At 42.5% G+C, this 17525-nt stretch overlaps 3 protein-coding genes across 3 annotated transcripts; all 3 read left to right on the forward strand.

The window, feature by feature from the left end:
• The first annotated feature begins 2379 nt into the window (after nt 1–2379).
• On the forward strand, nt 2380–5862 carry LOC109882525 (tetraspanin-1-like). The gene is made up of 7 exons (XM_031799135.1): nt 2380–2386; nt 3371–3711; nt 3984–4058; nt 4285–4392; nt 4616–4750; nt 4963–5055; nt 5289–5862. Exons 1-7 carry the CDS (start codon nt 2380–2382, stop codon nt 5340–5342), a joined length of 813 nt encoding a protein of 270 aa, XP_031654995.1. The 3' UTR covers nt 5343–5862.
• Nucleotides 5863–8059: 2197 nt separating this feature from the next.
• LOC109887946 (tetraspanin-16) lies at nt 8060–15159 on the forward strand. The gene is made up of 7 exons (XM_031799672.1): nt 8060–8857; nt 9960–10157; nt 11304–11378; nt 11786–11893; nt 12510–12665; nt 13008–13091; nt 14614–15159. Exons 1-7 carry the CDS (start codon nt 8720–8722, stop codon nt 14671–14673), a joined length of 819 nt encoding a protein of 272 aa, XP_031655532.1. The 5' UTR covers nt 8060–8719; the 3' UTR covers nt 14674–15159.
• Nucleotides 15160–15276: 117 nt separating this feature from the next.
• Nucleotides 15277–17525, forward strand: LOC116355490 (DAN domain family member 5-like). The gene is made up of 2 exons (XM_031799642.1): nt 15277–16539; nt 16748–17525. The coding sequence occupies exons 1-2, from the start codon at nt 16009–16011 to the stop codon at nt 17039–17041; spliced, it is 825 nt and encodes a 274-aa protein (XP_031655502.1). The 5' UTR covers nt 15277–16008; the 3' UTR covers nt 17042–17525.

Consider the following 17525-nt stretch of genomic DNA (forward strand, 5'->3'; position numbering starts at 1 on the left):
CTAGCCTAGCTAACATTAGCCAGCTAGCTAAAGTTAGCCACCTAGCTATATTTTGTAACATATTGTATGTTTTATTGTAATTTGTAACATATCATACGAAATGGGTGGTGAACATCCTTAAATTAATACATACCCTACAAAACGTAACATATCATACTATATACAGTGTCTTTCGAAAGTATTCAGACCCCATGACTTTTTCCACATTTTGTTACGTTACTGGTTTATTCTAAAATATATTAAATTGCTTTCCCTCCCTCAATCTACACACAGTACCCCCATAATGACAAAGCAAAAATATTTATAAAAACTGATATCCAATTTACATAAGTATTCAGACCCTTTACTCAGTACTTTGTTGAAGCACCTTTGGCAGCGATTACAGCATCGAGTCTTCTTGGGTATGACGCTACAAGCTTGGCACACCTGTATTTGGGGAGTTTCTCCCATTCTTCTCTGCAGATCCTCTCAAGCTCTGTCAAGTTAGATGGGGAGCATTGCTGCACAGCTATTTTCAGGTCTCCCCAGAGACTTTCAAGTCCGGGCTCTGGCTGGGCCACTCACGGACATTCAGAGACTTGTCCCGAAGCCAGTCCTATGTTGTCTTGGCTGTGTGTTTAGGGTTGTTGTCCTGTTGGAAGGTGAACCATTGCCCCAGTCTGAGGTCCTGAGCACTCTGGAGCAGGTTTTCATCAAGGATCTCTCTGAACTTTGCACCGTTCATCTTTCCCTCATACCTGACTAGTCTCCCAGTACCTTCCACTGAAAAAGATCCCCACAGCATGATGCTGTCACCACCATGCTTCACCGTTGGGATGGTGCCAGGTTTCCTCCAGACGTGAAGCTTGGAATTAAGGCCAAAGAGTTCAATCTTGGCTTTATCAGACCAGAAAATCTTGTTTCTCATGGTCTGAGAGTCCTTTAGGTGCCTTTGGGCAAACTCCAAGCGGGCTGTCATGTGCCTTTCATGAGGAGTGGCTCCCGTCTGGCCACTCTACTATAAAGGCCTGATTGGTGGAGTGCTGCAGAGATGGTTGTCCTTCTGGAAGGTTCTCCCATCTCCACATAGGAACTCTGGTGCGCTGACAGATTGACCATCAGGTTCTTGGTCACCTCCCTGACCAAGGCCCTTCTCCCCCGATTGCTCAGTTTGGCCAGGTGGCCAACTCTAGGAAGAGTCTCTGTGGTTCCAAACTTCTTTCATTTAAGAATGATGGAGGCCACTGTGTCCTTGTGGACCTTCAAGGCTGCAGACATTTTTTGATATCCTTCCCCAGATCTGTGCCTTGGCACAACCCTGTCTCGGAGGTCTACGGACAATTCCTTCGACCTCAAGGCTTGGTTTTTGCTCTGACATTCACTGTCAACTGTGGGACCTTATTTACACAGGTGTGTGCCTTTCCAAATCATGTACAATCAATTGAATTTACCACAAGTGATTTCCAAACAAGTTGTAGACGCATCTCAAGGATGATCAATGGAAACAGGATCCATTTCGAGTCTCATAGAAAATATGCTGAATACTTAAGTAAATAAGGTATTTGGTTTTAATTTTAAATACACTTGCTAACATTTCTAAAAACCTGTTTTTTCGCTTTGTCATTATGGGATATTGTGTGTAGATCGCTGAGGGGATAAAAAATATATATTTAGAATAAGGCTAACGTAACAAAATGTGGAAAAAGTCAAGGGGTCTGAATNAAACGGAACAATGTGTCCCTGAACAAAGGGGCGGGGTCAAAATCAAAAGTAACAGTCAGTATCCGGTGTGGCCACCAGCTGCATTAAGTACTGCAGTGCATCTCCTCCACATGGACTGCACCAGATTTGCCAGTTCTTGCTGTGAGATGTTACCCCACTCCACTTCCCCCGAATAGGGAATGGCTCTAGCCCTCACCCTCCGATCCAACAGGTCCCAGACGTGCTCAATGGGATTGAGATCCGGGCTCTTCGCTGGCCATGACAGAACACGGACATTACTGTCTTGCAGGAATCACGCACAGAACGAGCAGTATGGCTGGTGGCATTGTCATGCTGGAGGGTAATGTCAGGATGAGACTGCAGGAAGGGTACCACATGAGGGAGGAGGATGTGTTCCCTGTAATGCACCACATGACATTGCCTGAGTGACAACAAGGCTTAGTCCGATGATGCTGTGGCACACCACCCCAGACCATGACGGACCCTCCACCTCCAAATCGATCCCGCTCCAGAAGTACAGGCCTCGGTGTAACGCTCATTCCTTCTATGATAAACGTGAATCCGACCATCATCCCCTGGTGAGACAAAACCGTGACTCATCAGTGAAGAGCACTTTTTGCCAGTCCTGTCTAGTCCAGCAACAGTGGGTTTGTGCCATAGGCGACACTGTTGTCGGTGATGTCTGGTGAGGACCTGCCTTACAACAGGCCTACAAGTCCAGCCTCTATCAGCCTATTGCAGACAGTCTGAGCACTGATGGAGGGATTGTGCGTTCCTGGTGTACTTGGGCAGTTGTTGTTGTCATCCTGTACCTGTCCCGCAGGTGTGATGTTCGGATGTACCGATCCTGTGCAGGTGTTGTTACACGTGGTCTGCCACTGCAAGGACGATCAGCTGTCCGTCCTGTCTCCCTAAAGTGCTGTCTTAGGTGTCTCACAGTACGGACATTGCAATTTATTGCCAAGGCCACATCTGCATTCCTCATGCCTCCTTGCAGCATGCCTAAGGCACGTTCACCCGGATGAGCTGGACCCTGGGTATCTTCTTTTGGTGTTTTTCAGGGTCAGTAGAAAGGCTTCTTTAGTGTCCTAAGTTTCCATAACTGTGACCTTAATTGCCTACCGTCTGTAAGCTGTTAGTGTTTTAACAACCATTCCACAAGTGCATGTTCATTAATGGTTTATGGTTCATTGAACAAATCAAATCAAATCAAATGTATTTATATAGCCCTTCGTACATCAGCTGATATCTCAAAGTGCTGTACAGAAACCCAGCCTAAAACCCCAAACAGCAAGCAATGCAGATGTAGAAGCACGGTGGCTAGGAAAACACTGGGAAACAGTGTTTAAACCATTTACAAAGAGGATCTGTGAAGTTATTTGGATTTTACTAATTATCTTTGAAAGACAGGGTCCTGAAAAAGGGACATTTCTTTTTTTGCTAAGTTTATATATTCTCTGGTTATAATATTACCCAGAACTAATATTGTAAGTCATTTTTAGTCACAGTAAGAAGATGAATTACCTGCCTTGTCATACTAGCTAATTACTGTGGGTTAACTCTGCAAGTTAATGGTTGCAGAGATGACCATGTTGTGTATGATGTTGACAACATTTGCCCCACTTATATTCACCTTTTCTCCACGACGCATTCTAATGATATGGTTTAGAGTTTCAAAGAACATTCAAAGTATACTCCCTGTACTCTTCATCAACATTTTCCAAAAACACTAAAACTATCCCCTCCCCCTATTTCTCCTCTTTCTCTCTCCCACCTCCCTGTTGTGTGTATCAGTTGGCAGGTGTGGCCATCCTGGCAGTGGGGGTGTGGGTGAAGGTGGACAGTGGCTCTCTACTGGGAGTACTAGACAACATTAAGGACGCCCCAGCAGAACTGGGCCAGCTGGCTAACGTGGCCTACCTGCTCATGGGGGTCGGAGGGGTCCTGCTGATCATGGGCTTCCTAGGGTGCTGTGGAGCCATGAAGGAGTCCAGGTGTATGCTGATGCTGGTGTGTCATCTTTGACCATTGAAATCGATTTAATACAAATACCAATTTGACTTTTACTCTGTTTATTTTTGAATATACATACTGGTATGGAAATATTAATTCATTATTTGTTACTTAAAAAAAATATGTTTTGTGCAAAATTACTTTCTTTGTTGATATACACAATTATATATTTACAGAATTTTGACCTTTGATCTAATGTGATAGTTTTGACCCTTTGTTTTTTTCCCATCAAACCCTTAACCCCTGTATGTTTGCCTGTTCCTTTCCAGTTCTTCATCATCATCCTGATCATATTCATTGCAGAGGTGGCTGGGTGCGTGGTGGTCCTCGTCTTCCAACCACTGGTAGGTAGTTATTAACACTGTATGGGCCCTGGTCAAAAGCAGTGCACTAATTAGTAAATAGGGGGAACGTTTGAAACTTTATTTGGCTGTGCTGGTGGTGGTTTTGTTCATATTGGCAGATGAAAATAGTTTTTATACAGTAGTAAATCAAATTGCCTAATGTTGGGACAATAAAGATTTTCTGAATTTGTGGAAATGGGTTTGTGTTCTGTTTTGTATGTTTTAGGCTAAGGAAGTTCTTGAGGACCTTAGTGAGAAGGTTGTTGACAGCATTCAAAGAGACTACGGGAAGGATGAGAGCCTGACTTCACTATGGAATGGTACCATGGAACAGGTATACTTCATTCATTCATACTACTATATTAAGTAGTGAATTTACTGCCACTCTGCCAGTGGATGTTATTAGCGCACTTCTGTGTACTCAATAAATGCATATGTTATGCAGATTATTTACAGGTTTCAGAGAAGGCAGTGGTGCTTGGCTACGCTAGTTGCTTACTGTGTTCTGTAGATGCTACCATGTCATAATGATTTGTGTCTCTGTGCTTCCCTCCTAGTTCAAGTGCTGTGGATACCGCAATTACACAGACTTCGATGGATCCCCTTTCCAAGAGAAGCCAACTAACCCTACGTACCCACCAACATGTTGCATTAAAACTGAAACCTGTACAGCTGCTGCTGCTGAACGCTCGGTACAGATATCTAACAGTACAATACAGGGTCTTTCGATGTGCTGTGTTTAGACCAGGAGGGTTTCCTTACACTTTGGTTAGGTCACATAGTCATGAAAATCTCCTGCCCCTGGCTAGGTTTTACATTTAATAGCCTGTGTGTGTGTGTTTATAATCATTGAATCCCCATGCAGCTATCTAATTCTAATACTGGTGTGCTGTTTCCTCCCCAGAATGTCAATGGCTGCTTTACCATGTTGCTGAACCTGATAGAGGACAACGCTGTCATCATTGGAGCTGTTGGACTGGGCATCGCTGCGCTTGAGGTACAGTACACCTGTTACAATACTATCAGCATCCCAAATAGCATCCTATTCCCTACATAGTGCACAATGTTTGACCAGAGCCCTATGAGCACTCTTCAGGAGTAGTGCATTATAAAGGTATTAGGGTGCAATTTGGGCCCTAGTCAAAAGTAATGCACTCTAAAGGGATTAGGATGCCATTTGGAACGTAACCATTATATTCTGTTAACACTTGTGACGTGTCACCGTTTCAGATTGCTGCCATGGTGGTGTCAATGGTTCTCTACCAACAGATTGGTAACAAGTAGCACTGAGGACACCGACATCCAGGACCACGCCTGTTTAACCATCATCATTGCCTCACCTTGACACCTTCAGTCGACATGTTTAATTTCAAACACCAAAGATTATTAAAATATTTCAATTATAAAAGAAAAACGAGAGAGGAAGGAGCGTTGTTCAAAACCCTGTTGTGACTCGATCACCTCCATGGTATATCAACAATATCTGTATACAGTATAGGGCCTACTGTATGCATTCAGTACTTATTTATGTGTAAATTAGATTATTTTATCTCTATCCTTATTTGTTTCTTGCTGAAGCTGAAGCTGAAGACTTTACATGATGTTTTGAGAAGGTAATTGCTTTACACTTGCTCTAACTGGCAAGACTTTATTTTGTATTTTTTATTCAACAGTCTTGAATGGATATACAGTGTCTCATTTTGTACATATACATATTGAAGTTTAGAAATTACCACATTCAATCTGACTTGTTTATTTCTTGTTCTATTCTTTATGAGGAAATTAAACATGTTCTTATTTGCAATAGTTTCTCAATCATATTCACCTAAAGTTGGCATCTACTAGGCTACTTTTTAGATCAGACTTGCAGATTCTGTGCCTCTTTTTAAATCCCTGCTGAAGACAAGACTTTTATGAAGATGCTTTTAATGTATGGTTTTAATTAGCTATTAGCTAATAGATATTTTTTTATTCTCCTTCCTCCTGTCTTTGTTAGTATTTTTATTTTATGATATGAAGCACTTTGAAACTTGAAATTGACAGCCTGGTCTCAGACTAGATGTAACATAGTAAATGTAAATCTGTGAAATGCAAAATAGTATGATATGTTACTTTTGGTATGATTACATAACAGATGGTTAATTAAATGAAAGCAGGGTGGTCGTCTAGCAACCCAAAGGTTGAGAGTTTGAACCTCATCTCGGACAACTTTAGAAACTGCTTACTACTTTTTTGCTACTTTGCAACTACTTAACATGCTAGCTAACCCTTCCCCTAACCCTTTTAGCTAACCATAACCATTTTAGCTAACCATTTCCCTGACCTTAACCCTAACCCCTAGCCTAGCTAACATTAGCCAGCTAGCTAAACCTAGCTATATTTTGTAACATATTGTATGTTTTATTGTAATTTGTAACATATCATACGAAATGGGTGGTGAACATCCTTAAATTAATACATACCCTACAAAACGTAACATATCATACTATATACAGTGTCTTTCGAAAGTATTCAGACCCCATGACTTTTTACACATTTTGTTACGTTACTGGTTTATTCTAAAATATATTAAATTGCTTTCCCTCCTTCAATCTACACACAGTACCCCATAATGACAAAGCAAAAATATTTATAAAAACTGATATCCCATTTACATAAGTATTCAGACCCTTTACTCAGTACTTTGTTGAAGCACCTTTGGCAGCGATTACAGCATCGAGTCTTCTTGGGTATGACGCTACAAGCTTGGCACACCTGTATTTGGGGAGTTTCTCCCATTCTTCTCTGCAGATCCTCTCAAGCTCTGTCAAGTTAGATGGGAAGCATTGCTGCACAGCTATTTTCAGGTCTCCCCAGAGACTTTCGATCGGGTTCAAGTCCGGGCTCTGGCTGGGCCACTCACGGACATTCAGAGACTTGTCCCGAAGCCAGTCCTATGTTGTCTTGGCTGTGTGTTTAGGGTTGTTGTCCTGTTGGAAGGTGAACCATTGCCCCAGTCTGAGGTCCTGAGCACTCTGGAGCAGGTTTTCATCAAGGATCTCTCTGAACTTTGCACCGTTCATCTTTCCCTCATACCTGACTAGTCTCCCAGTACCTTCCACTGAAAAAGATCCCCACAGCATGATGCTGTCACCACCATGCTTCACCGTTGGGATGGTGCCAGGTTTCCTCCAGACGTGAAGCTTGGAATTAAGGCCAAAGAGTTCAATCTTGGCTTTATCAGACCAGAAAATCTTGTTTCTCATGGTCTGAGAGTCCTTTAGGTGCCTTTGGGCAAACTCCAAGCGGGCTGTCATGTGCCTTTTCATGAGGAGTGGCTCCCGTCTGGCCACTCTACTATAAAGGCCTGATTGGTGGAGTGCTGCAGAGATGGTTGTCCTTCTGGAAGGTTCTCCCATCTCCACATAGGAACTCTGGTGCGCTGACAGATTGACCATCAGGTTCTTGGTCACCTCCCTGACCAAGGCCCTTCTCCCCCGATTGCTCAGTTTGGCCAGTTGGCCAACTCTAGGAAGAGTCTCTGTGGTTCCAAACTTCTTTCATTTAAGAATGATGGAGGCCACTGTGTTCTTGTGGACCTTCAAGGCTGCAGACATTTTTTGATATCCTTCCCCAGATCTGTGCCTTGGCACAACCCTGTCTCGGAGGTCTACGGACAATTCCTTCGACCTCAAGGCTTGGTTTTTGCTCTGACATGCACTGTCAACTGTGGGACCTTATTTACACAGGTGTGTGCCTTTCCAAATCATGTACAATCAATTGAATTTACCACAAGTGGTTTCCAAACAAGTTGTAGACGCATCTCAAGGATGATCAATGGAAACAGGATCCATTTCGAGTCTCATAGAAAATATGCTGAATACTTAAGTAAATAAGGTATTTGCTTTTAATTTTAAATACACTTGCTAACATTTCTAAAAACCTGTTTTCGCTTTGTCATTATGGGATATTGTGTGTAGATCGCTGAGGGGATAAAAAATATATATTTTAGAATAAGGCTAACGTAACAAAATGTGGAAAAAGTCAAGGGGTCTGAATACTTTCCGGTGGGCTGTAGAGCGTCATAGATTTACATACAGAATAATATGAAATGCTCTGAGACAAGGTTGCTATTGAAAAGCACAATATAAATAAAGTTAACGTTGTATCCTCGAGCTACATCTATTGTTACAAAATGTTAATTGTGACACCTCTGATTATGAACTGCGTTGCCCTTGGAAACGGATGCGCATTGCCATGAAGGTTCGTGCTCGTGCCCCTGTCAAAAGAAGATACCAATAGCAAGTTAGCTTGTCAGCTGGGCTACAAAAAGGTCATTAAGAATGCAAGTGCAACTCATTAATTTGTCGATTATTGAACAGCTAATAAGGAATTTCATAACTTTTAGCTTTTGCCTTTGGCCAATTTGATAGTTGTTCTGGTCATTATTAAAGCAAGGGTGATACAGTAGCTAGCTAGCTAACGTTATTTAACTAGCTAAAAATTCACATTTTTCTAAATGAATATGAAATATCCAAGCCTATAGTAGCTAGTTAACTTCTAGCTAACTTTGGATAACATTATTTTTGCATGTAATGAGTGTTTGTCATGTCAATGATGGATAACAATTCAACAACAACGTTGAGTATTGAACATTTCCAGATTATTGGTCTATGTGAAAAATGTTAACCTGTATGTATGGTTTCCGTAGATTGAACCAACCGGTTCATGACATTACAGCGCAGTCAGCCATGTCCAGACTACATCACCTGTATGGCCTGTTGAGGTACCTGATGATGTTACTCAGTAGCATCATATTTGTAAGTGCATCGTTTTTTGTGTGCTTTTTTTGGGGGGGGGGGGGGGGGGGGGGGGGGGTATCTGTAGATTATACCAAAAGAGGCTATTAGGCTGGACCTCAATCAAACCCACACTGCAGAACGATTACATTCACTACAACATGTAGGTTGGAGTGAAAGTTCGATAGAATCATCAGACCACAGGGAATCAGAGAATCTCCTTTGAATCTCCATGGTGCTGCTTTTTAGGATGTCAATATAAATGAATGTATTTATGGTTGTTTGTAATTTGAACTTGCATTTTAATCATTATGTGTTATTGTTTTTACCATTGAGGACCACTTTGGAAACAAGCGTTTTAATGAATACTTTCAAGTGATATCCTCTGGGTCCATATTGTACACTTTGTTGTATATGTCTGTTACCCAAAATAAATTAAATTCAAATAGCTTTTTAGTCCAAGACTATGCTTAATCGGTTCTAGGAAACTGGCCCTATGTGTTACAGATGGTATGCTCAGGATAGTCCAAGACTGTGCTTAATCGGTTCTAGGAAACTGGCCCTATGTGTTACAGATGGTATGCTCAGGATGCTCAGGATAGTCCAACGTTTTAAATTCAATATAGTTTAGTTGAGGCCCTGCATTCATTTCAGAATCTAGTTTGAACAACACTTAGCCCGCGTCTACAGTAATTGTTGGGGAAAACACGATAATGATGCATCAATATGATCAATCTCATGTTAATTCACCCAATCAGTATGTCCAATGTCAATACCCTTTACATTTTTTTTTTTTTACCTTTGTTAAGAACAAATTATTATTTTCAATGACAACCGACTGTTCCTAGGCTAACTGCCTGTTCAGGGGCAGAACGGCAGATTTGTACCTGGTCAGCTCAGGGATTTGAACTTGCAACCTTTCGGTTACTAGTCCAACACTCTAACAACCAGGCTACCCTCAATCTCATGGATGCGTGGGTCTCATGGATCTCATTCTCTACCCCATATGGTCGCCTGACCAGTTCCCCCACTGTCTGGGACACTGTCTGGGACACTGTCTTAAATCAGAAGGTTCTACAATCTAGTCATTCTAACTCTATGGTCCATCTCTTTCCCCATCCAGGTGAGTGGCCTTGTGCTGTTTGGCCTAGGCGTGTGGATTAGGTACGGGGCGGCCACCTTCGTCCAGGTGATGGGCTCTTTCTCGGCACAGCTGGTGACCATCAGCTATGTGTGTATGTGCCTGGGGGCCATCCTGTCTCTGCTGGGGTTCATTGGCTGCTACGGGGCCTGGAGCGAGAACCGCTGCCTCATCTTGCTGGTAAGAGACCGTGAATCCCAAACCACCCCCTCGCCCCGACCAATTTGCTCTGAGGGCCCTCTGTTGACGCGTGTTGTTGTCAAAACTCCGAGGGTGACTTCCAGAGGGTGACAAGGGGGTCAATAAACTCTAACTTCTGGACACACTCGTGACTTGAAGGAGGCAATTCATGTTTCACTTTTAAATAATAAAACAAACATGAAATTCAAATGAGCAAATTCCCCCTGTCGTTTTACAAGATATAAACCTCATCGACAGTATAACATGGGGGGACTACCATTTGGGGCTCAGTCTAGAAGAAAGGTGGGTCACTTTTGTGGAGTGTAGTCTTCATAAAGTCTTGGTAATGGTTGAGAGTCTGTTAGAAGGAGCCATTTTGGCCTACTTATTTGGTTGTTGTGTTGTGTAGTCTATACCCTTGTTTCTCAAACCTCCCCTCGGGAACCCCCAGATGTTTCACAATTTTGTTGTAGCCCTGAACTAGCACACCTGGGCCACGTTCAGTTGCCAAATGTTGTCGAACATTGCAGATAGTGAAGCCATGAGTATAGCCGACATGATTCCTTTTTCCACATGTTGGAGAGGCATGTTTGTTCTACATAACATATTTCTATCTGAACGTTCCAAGATGTTGTGTCCTTCTGAACGGATTTAAGTAGTCAATCAAGGGCTTGATTATTAGTTGAATCAGATGTGCTAGGCAAGTTCCACAGAGAAATTTGATGGTTGCTCTATAGTCTTTGTGTATTCCACTTAAAGAGATTGAACGGGATCTTAAGCATTTACGAATTCGTAACATATCGTACGAATTGGAATTGCTAACATAGCATAAGAATTGCATGATTTAAAAAATATATATATATTTTAGGACGTAGCATATCATTCGAAATGGATGACGTTGTACAAAATTGTGCACACTTTTCAGGCGCCTGTTTTGGCTCGTGAGCGCTACTTTCAAAACTACTGGGTGAAATTATACAAAACATCTGTAGCGTCACTTTAATTTGTACACTAGATGGAACTATATGTTGGGTCACAGGAGACCAGGAAGTGGGAATGCACAGGTATAGAGAGTGTACAGTTCTTACCCTGCTCACTTTTGGAACTATGTTGTGGTTGATTCTAACCCTCTCCTTGATCTGACAGTATTTCTTCATCGTGTCCATGATGTTTACAGCTGAGGTTACTGGGGTTATTTTCATCTTGGTGTACAAAGATCTGGTAAGCACAGACGATCCACTCTCACGCCCTCACTGGCTCAACTGTAACTATAATAATGTGCAAAACACAGATTATCCACTCACCCTCACTGTTTAAACTGTAAAGAAGATCCCATACAAAGCACATACGATCCACTCACACCCTCACTGTCTAAACTGCTAAATAAAATCTGTACGAAGCACAGACAATCCACATTGACCCTATCCTCACTGTCTAAACTACAACAAAGATACTGTACAATGCACAGATGATCTATTCACTTTCACTATCTAAACTGCAACAAAGAAACTGTACAAAGCACAGATGATTCACACACAGCCTTACTGTCTGAACTGCTGTAAAGTTTTCTTGGCGGGATTAACAGTCAAGCACTGGGGTAAATGATTGGGCGACTTCCTGTGTTTCAGGTGGAGGTTACGATTCGTGGAGCCAGTAAGGACTCTTTACGGATGTCCTATATGGGACCAACGGCTGCAGACCCCATATCAACAGCCTGGAACACCATCATGGTCCATGTGAGTGGGCTATGTGAACTCTGACTTTAAAGGGGCAATCAGCAGTTGCTACATTCATTTTTTGGACTTATAAATTATTTATATATACCCATTGATTCTTGAAGTATATAACTTATAAATGCCTCATGAGCTATATAGCCACTATATAGCCTAAAAACATTGTTACAACTATGATGTTGATATCATGGATGATCAGTCCTTGAATCCATATCTCTGTTTATGAATTTGAGAGTGGTTATATTTCTCCAGCCTCATCCCTCAGCTTTTTACCAAAACGGGTGGGGGGGTGCTTTGTCATTGTTTTTACTGCTAATTGCCGCTTGATTTGATTTGATTTGATTTAATACCAGTAGGATCTACCATACCCTGAGTACCAGTCTATCATTCCACTCCTTGCCTCCTTGTCATGCCAAACTTTGGCATATGACACGAACTACAAGGAGTGCAATGTTTGCACTAAACAGGTCTGGTTTTCAGACTAGAGCTACCATTCTTCACTGTACATGTGCAAAAGCTCCGGAAGAAACATGTAAGCCCATCGAAATTGTCAAGGGGAACCAATAGAAGCCCACCTGTTTCACTGTCTCAACGCTCTGCCTTTCTCTACTGTGTGCAGTACAAGTGCTGTGGCTTTGACAACTCCACGGATGACTTCAAGAACTCCGTGTTCAGTGCTAACACTGGCCTGTTGTACCCCAAGACGTGCTGTGTTGACCTGACGAGCACCGCCTGCGACGGCCTCGACACCACCCAGGGCCTGATACACCCAAAGGTAGGGTAGACTTTTCCACATGAATAAGCCGAGCCAAACCAAGCTGTACCGAGCTGGCCTGGTTACACATCCACCATATGTGGAACGACTTTGACCCCGATCACTCTATCGTGTTGACCCACATCAAACTGTTCTGGTTTGGATATTTTCTTACATTTGTCTTTTTCAGCATGGTTCCAGAAACTATGGTGGATGTAGCAGTGTCAAAAGCCATTACTCCATTACTTATTAAGCCATTACTCCGTTGCCTATTTCTAAGGGCCAAATCCTAACTTGGGTAGTGGCCATGTCTTGTGAAGGAACAGATGGTGACGTCCTCTTTATCTATCTGTCGGTCACCAGAGCTGCATTACCAAACTGATCAATGTGATCCGGGACCAGAGTGTCATCTTTGGCTCCACTGCTTCTGGGATCTGTGTCATGGAGGTAAGTGTCCTTTCAGATTAGCCCAAATTTATATGGTGAGATTTGCTCAAACTTACACTACCGTTCAAAAGTTTGGGGTCACTTAGAAATGACCTTGTTTTTGTCCATTAAAATAACATAACATTTATCAGAAATACAGTGTAGACATTGTTCATGTTGTAAATGACTATTGTAGCTGGAAACGGCTGATTTCTTTTAATGTAATATCTACAGAGGCCCATTATCAGCAACCAATCACTCTTGTGTTGCAATGGCACATTGTGTTAGCTAATCCAAGTTTATCATTTTAAAAGGCTAATTGATCATTAGAAAACCCTTTTGCAATTATGTTTTGCACAGCTAAAAAAGGGTTTTCTAATGATCAATTAGCCTTTTAAAATGATAAACTTGGATTAGCTAACACAATGTGACATTGGAACACAGGAGTGATGGTTGATGATGGGCCTCTGTACGACTATGTAGATATTGCATTAAAAATCAGATGTTTCCAGCTACAATAGTCATTTACAACATTGTCTACACTGTATTTCTGATCAATTTGATGTTATTTTAATAGACAAAAAATGAGCTTTTCTTTCAAAAACAAGGACATTTCTAAGTCACCCCAAACTTGGTGAGAGTTACCCAAATGTATATGGGGAGAGTTGCCCAAATGTATATGGGGAGAGTTGCCCAAATGTATATGGTGAGAGTTACCCAAATGTATATGATGAGAGTTACCCAAATGTATATGATGAGAGTTGCCCAAATGTATATGGGGAGAGTTGCCCAAATGTATATGATGAGAGTTACCCAAATGTATATGGTGAGAGTTACCCAAATGTATATGATGAGAGTTACCCAAATGTATATGGGGAGAGTTGCCCAAATGTATATGGTGAGAGTTACCCAAATGTATATGGTGAGAGTTACCCAAATGTATATCAGACAAAATAACACAATCACTGCTAGCTGTTATTGAGTCTCTCACTCAGGAAGACAGTGTCATGAATGGAGTCATTTCAATAGTGGATGCCAAGGCAGATAAGATTAAGTCTGCATCCCAAATGGAACCCTATTCCCTATATGGCGCACTATTTTTGACCAGGGCCCATAGGGCTGTGATCAAAGGTAGTGCACCATGTACAGTAGGGAATAGCGTGCTATTTGGGATGCAGTCTTATGCTATTTGGGATGCAGATCTGCCTTTGAATCTACTATTGAAATGACTCCATTCATGACACTGTCCTCCTGAGAGACTCCACAACCACTAACACCACCCCAACACAAATGAACTGAAACATTAACTTAGCCTCAAAGTTAGACTTTTGTGTTAAAACATAGTTTCCACATGCACTGTGTGTGTGTGTGTGTACCACATGAGTGAACTCAGCAAAGCCAGCTAAACCTATTTCAGAAGAGTCAAAGTTAGACAGAGCTATAGTTTCCCTTCCGTGGCCTGTGGTGTGTGTTAATGACGCTTCAATGTGTTTCCCGTGGCCAAATACGTGTGTGTGGTTTTTGTTGTGTGTGTCTGTTTCAGTTGGCGTCCATGATGGTGTCAGTAGTGTTGTTCGTCAGACTAGGCAACACCTATTATTAGACCAGCAGCAACAGAGAGAACAGAGCCTGACCCAGGCATAGTAGGTCAACCAGACCAGAGACAACACCATAATAAATTAGACTTGCAGATGAAGCCTCCTTGTCAGTAGACTGTGGTTATTGTGGTGCTTAGGGACTGCTTAGGTTTTATGGTGGATGTGGGAGGGTGGGTGTGTCTCTCTGTATGTGAATTTGTGATGATTAGCAGTCTAGTGAACAGGAAAACTCTTTGACAACTACTCCCTCTTGTGGAATATATCTGTCAGTGTCAGAGGCAGAATCACAGTATCATGGTCAGTCACATGTCTGGGAACATTAAGTAACATTGAGTTATAATATAATAATATATGCCATTTAGCAGACACTTTAATCCAAAGGGGTTTACGGCAGTGCGTGCATACATTTTTGTTCTCCTTAACAGTCACTTCACTCAGTAACAGTTATTCTGAACTTCACTTGCTCAGGTGTCTAACAGATAGAAGCTGCCTATGGGAGTGTGGTCGAGGGGGGGCGGGGATGGGAATGTGGTCGAGGGGGGGGTGGGGATGGGAAAGTTCATGTGTCAATTAACACAGAGCCCATGGGAACTCCTAGCAGGGTTCTAGAACTCCAGACAGCCAGTGACTGATCAGGTCATGGGTGAGAGAACACAAGACTCTAATGGCATTATGATGGGCCATAACAAGGGAGCTGGGCTTTATACCCATGGAACATAAACCCATTAGGACTTTACCACCACATGTAAGTGAAAGCCCCTTGTTTGGCTAGGTATTATTCTGTTGATACAGGGTACCTCTCAAACTCACATCCTCACAGCTTAGCAAAACTCTATAGGACTACTTCAAATGTCTTCACCACCTTTCAAACACTCACCTGTAATAAACGTAAACCCTTTGAAGTTGTAAATGTCAATGGATCTTATGACCCAGCAGGTGTAGTTCAGTCTGGGCGGTTCTTGATGTTTAAAGGAAGATGTTTTTATGGTATTATGTCATGTTTTGTGTTGATCCCAGGAAGAGTAGCTGCTGCTTCAGCAACTGCTAATGGGGATCCTAATAAAATCCTAAATGCTAGGTGTGATATACTGACCATTAGCATGGGAATTATGGCACCTTCCAAGAGGTGAAGGCTGGGTTGGTTATTTCTTATAAAAGGCTGCCACCAACTCCAGTGTCTCGTAGCCCAGACTGACAGCAAGGTTTCCATTTGGAACCTTGACCTTGAACCACTAAAATATAGACAACCAATTAATTATTGATTTATTTGCTGCGGAATAATTATTGTTTTCTGAATCTGGAACAAAATATCAAAGATTTTCTATTTTTGTTGGGGAAAAATGACTTTCTTCATCAACTTTGTGTTTTTGTCCACATTTTCTGCCGTGGCGTTGTCTCTTCCATTCCCTCACAACTCCATCAAGAGCGTTCCTAAGAATGGCGCGAGCCGGGACTTTGAATCATCCGGTAACGGTCCAGTCGACGAACAGGAGCCTATTCGGGGAACGGTCAAAGTAGTCAAACTCAACCCCAATAACCTGGGTCTGTCGGGTCTTTTTAGACGAGGCGGGATTTTCCCCCGAGGTGCGCCCGGTCCGAGGATGCCTTTCCCTGCCTTCTTGTCCACGGGTCGCCCTGGCCCTCCTGCGCTCCCTGACAAAGCAGCTGCGGTGCCTCTGCATCCACTGTCACATCTACACCACGACAGTCAGGGCAATGGCGGGGTGGGAATGAAGAAGAGGCAAGGATTTGAGATGTGGCAGAGGGCCATGGATAAGAGCGACCACAGTAAGACCATGTCCATGTCGCTGCCCCTTAGTCTCAAAGACTCTGCCAACAGACAGAGCTGCGCCGCGGTGCCTTTTACTCAGGTGAGGCAGACCTTTCGATTTTGGTTAACAATGACAAAGATGGTGTAGGGCAATAGAGGACAGTAGGCCTAATGTTTAATCAAATGATTAGACTAAATTAGAAAGTTAAAAGGGATATTTTTTCATAAGTAGGGCCTAATGCTTGAAACATCAAAATACGAAATGTTTATGCGAGTCTAATTTTTTAAAATCGATCTTCCATGTACAGCGGATAACGTCCGATGGCTGCGACGCGGTGACAGTCCACAACAAACTGTGCTTCGGTCAATGCAGTTCGCTGTTCATTCCCTCTGGTTGGGAGTCTGCCAGGCTGACGGGTGCAGGGGGACACCGCCGTGCGCCCTGTTCCCGCTGCGCTCCATCCAAGGCTCACACGGTGACGGTGCCTCTGCGCTGTGGGGTGGAGGTGCGGGAGAAGCGCGTGATGGTGGTGGAAGAATGCAAATGTGAGACTGGTCGTGAGGAGGGGAATATCGAGGCTGTGGCCTCCATGCACTTGTAACTGAAGATACTGTAGTTTAAGGGCGACATTTTAGAAAACGCACACTGCGTTTAGAAAACGCACACTGCGAGATTATAATGAAGTTTATAGTATTTTTTGCACATTGCAACGCAACATTCTTGCACTACGAAAATATCGCCCTAAATACTTGTTTCTCCCCTCACAGCACCTGCTCTAGCCTATTTTGATGACTCTATTCATCATTTTTGGACAGAAAATATTTATATTGTGATGTCAGATGTGGACATTGATTATGTGTATTGTATGTGTGAGTCTGAATTTCTAATTCACAGAAAAACGATTTGGAGGCAAGTGCCACCAATGATTGTTGACAAGTGACTAACATTTTTAGTCATGAACATTTCTGTTCAACCCTGTGGCAGAATGAGTCATCCACTCCACAGTGTAATCATGTTGAATAACTTGTTTAGTTTCATCTGAACTGAACTGCATTTTGTATTGGTGAAATAAAAATGTCAATCTA

Source organism: Oncorhynchus kisutch, linkage group LG20, assembly GCF_002021735.2.
Source record: "Oncorhynchus kisutch isolate 150728-3 linkage group LG20, Okis_V2, whole genome shotgun sequence".
Classification (NCBI taxonomy): Eukaryota; Metazoa; Chordata; class Actinopteri; order Salmoniformes; family Salmonidae; genus Oncorhynchus; species Oncorhynchus kisutch.

Bases quoted from the DNA above. Each gene is read 5' to 3' on its own strand.
- LOC109882525 (XM_031799135.1), top strand. The intron at 4,393-4,615 runs GTATACTTCATT...CTTCCCTCCTAG, and splicing joins GGAATGGTACCATGGAACAG to TTCAAGTGCTGTGGATACCG. The intron at 4,751-4,962 runs GTACAGATATCT...TTTCCTCCCCAG, and splicing joins CTGCTGCTGCTGAACGCTCG to AATGTCAATGGCTGCTTTAC.
- LOC109887946 (XM_031799672.1), top strand. From the start codon at position 8,720: ATGTTAACCTGTATGTATGGTTTCCGTAGATTGAACCAACCGGTTCAT. The intron at 11,894-12,509 runs GTGAGTGGGCTA...TACTGTGTGCAG, and splicing joins GGAACACCATCATGGTCCAT to TACAAGTGCTGTGGCTTTGA. The intron at 12,666-13,007 runs GTAGGGTAGACT...GTCGGTCACCAG, and splicing joins AGGGCCTGATACACCCAAAG to AGCTGCATTACCAAACTGAT.
- LOC116355490 (XM_031799642.1), top strand. From the start codon at position 16,009: ATGACTTTCTTCATCAACTTTGTGTTTTTGTCCACATTTTCTGCCGTG. The intron at 16,540-16,747 runs GTGAGGCAGACC...TTCCATGTACAG, and splicing joins CCGCGGTGCCTTTTACTCAG to CGGATAACGTCCGATGGCTG.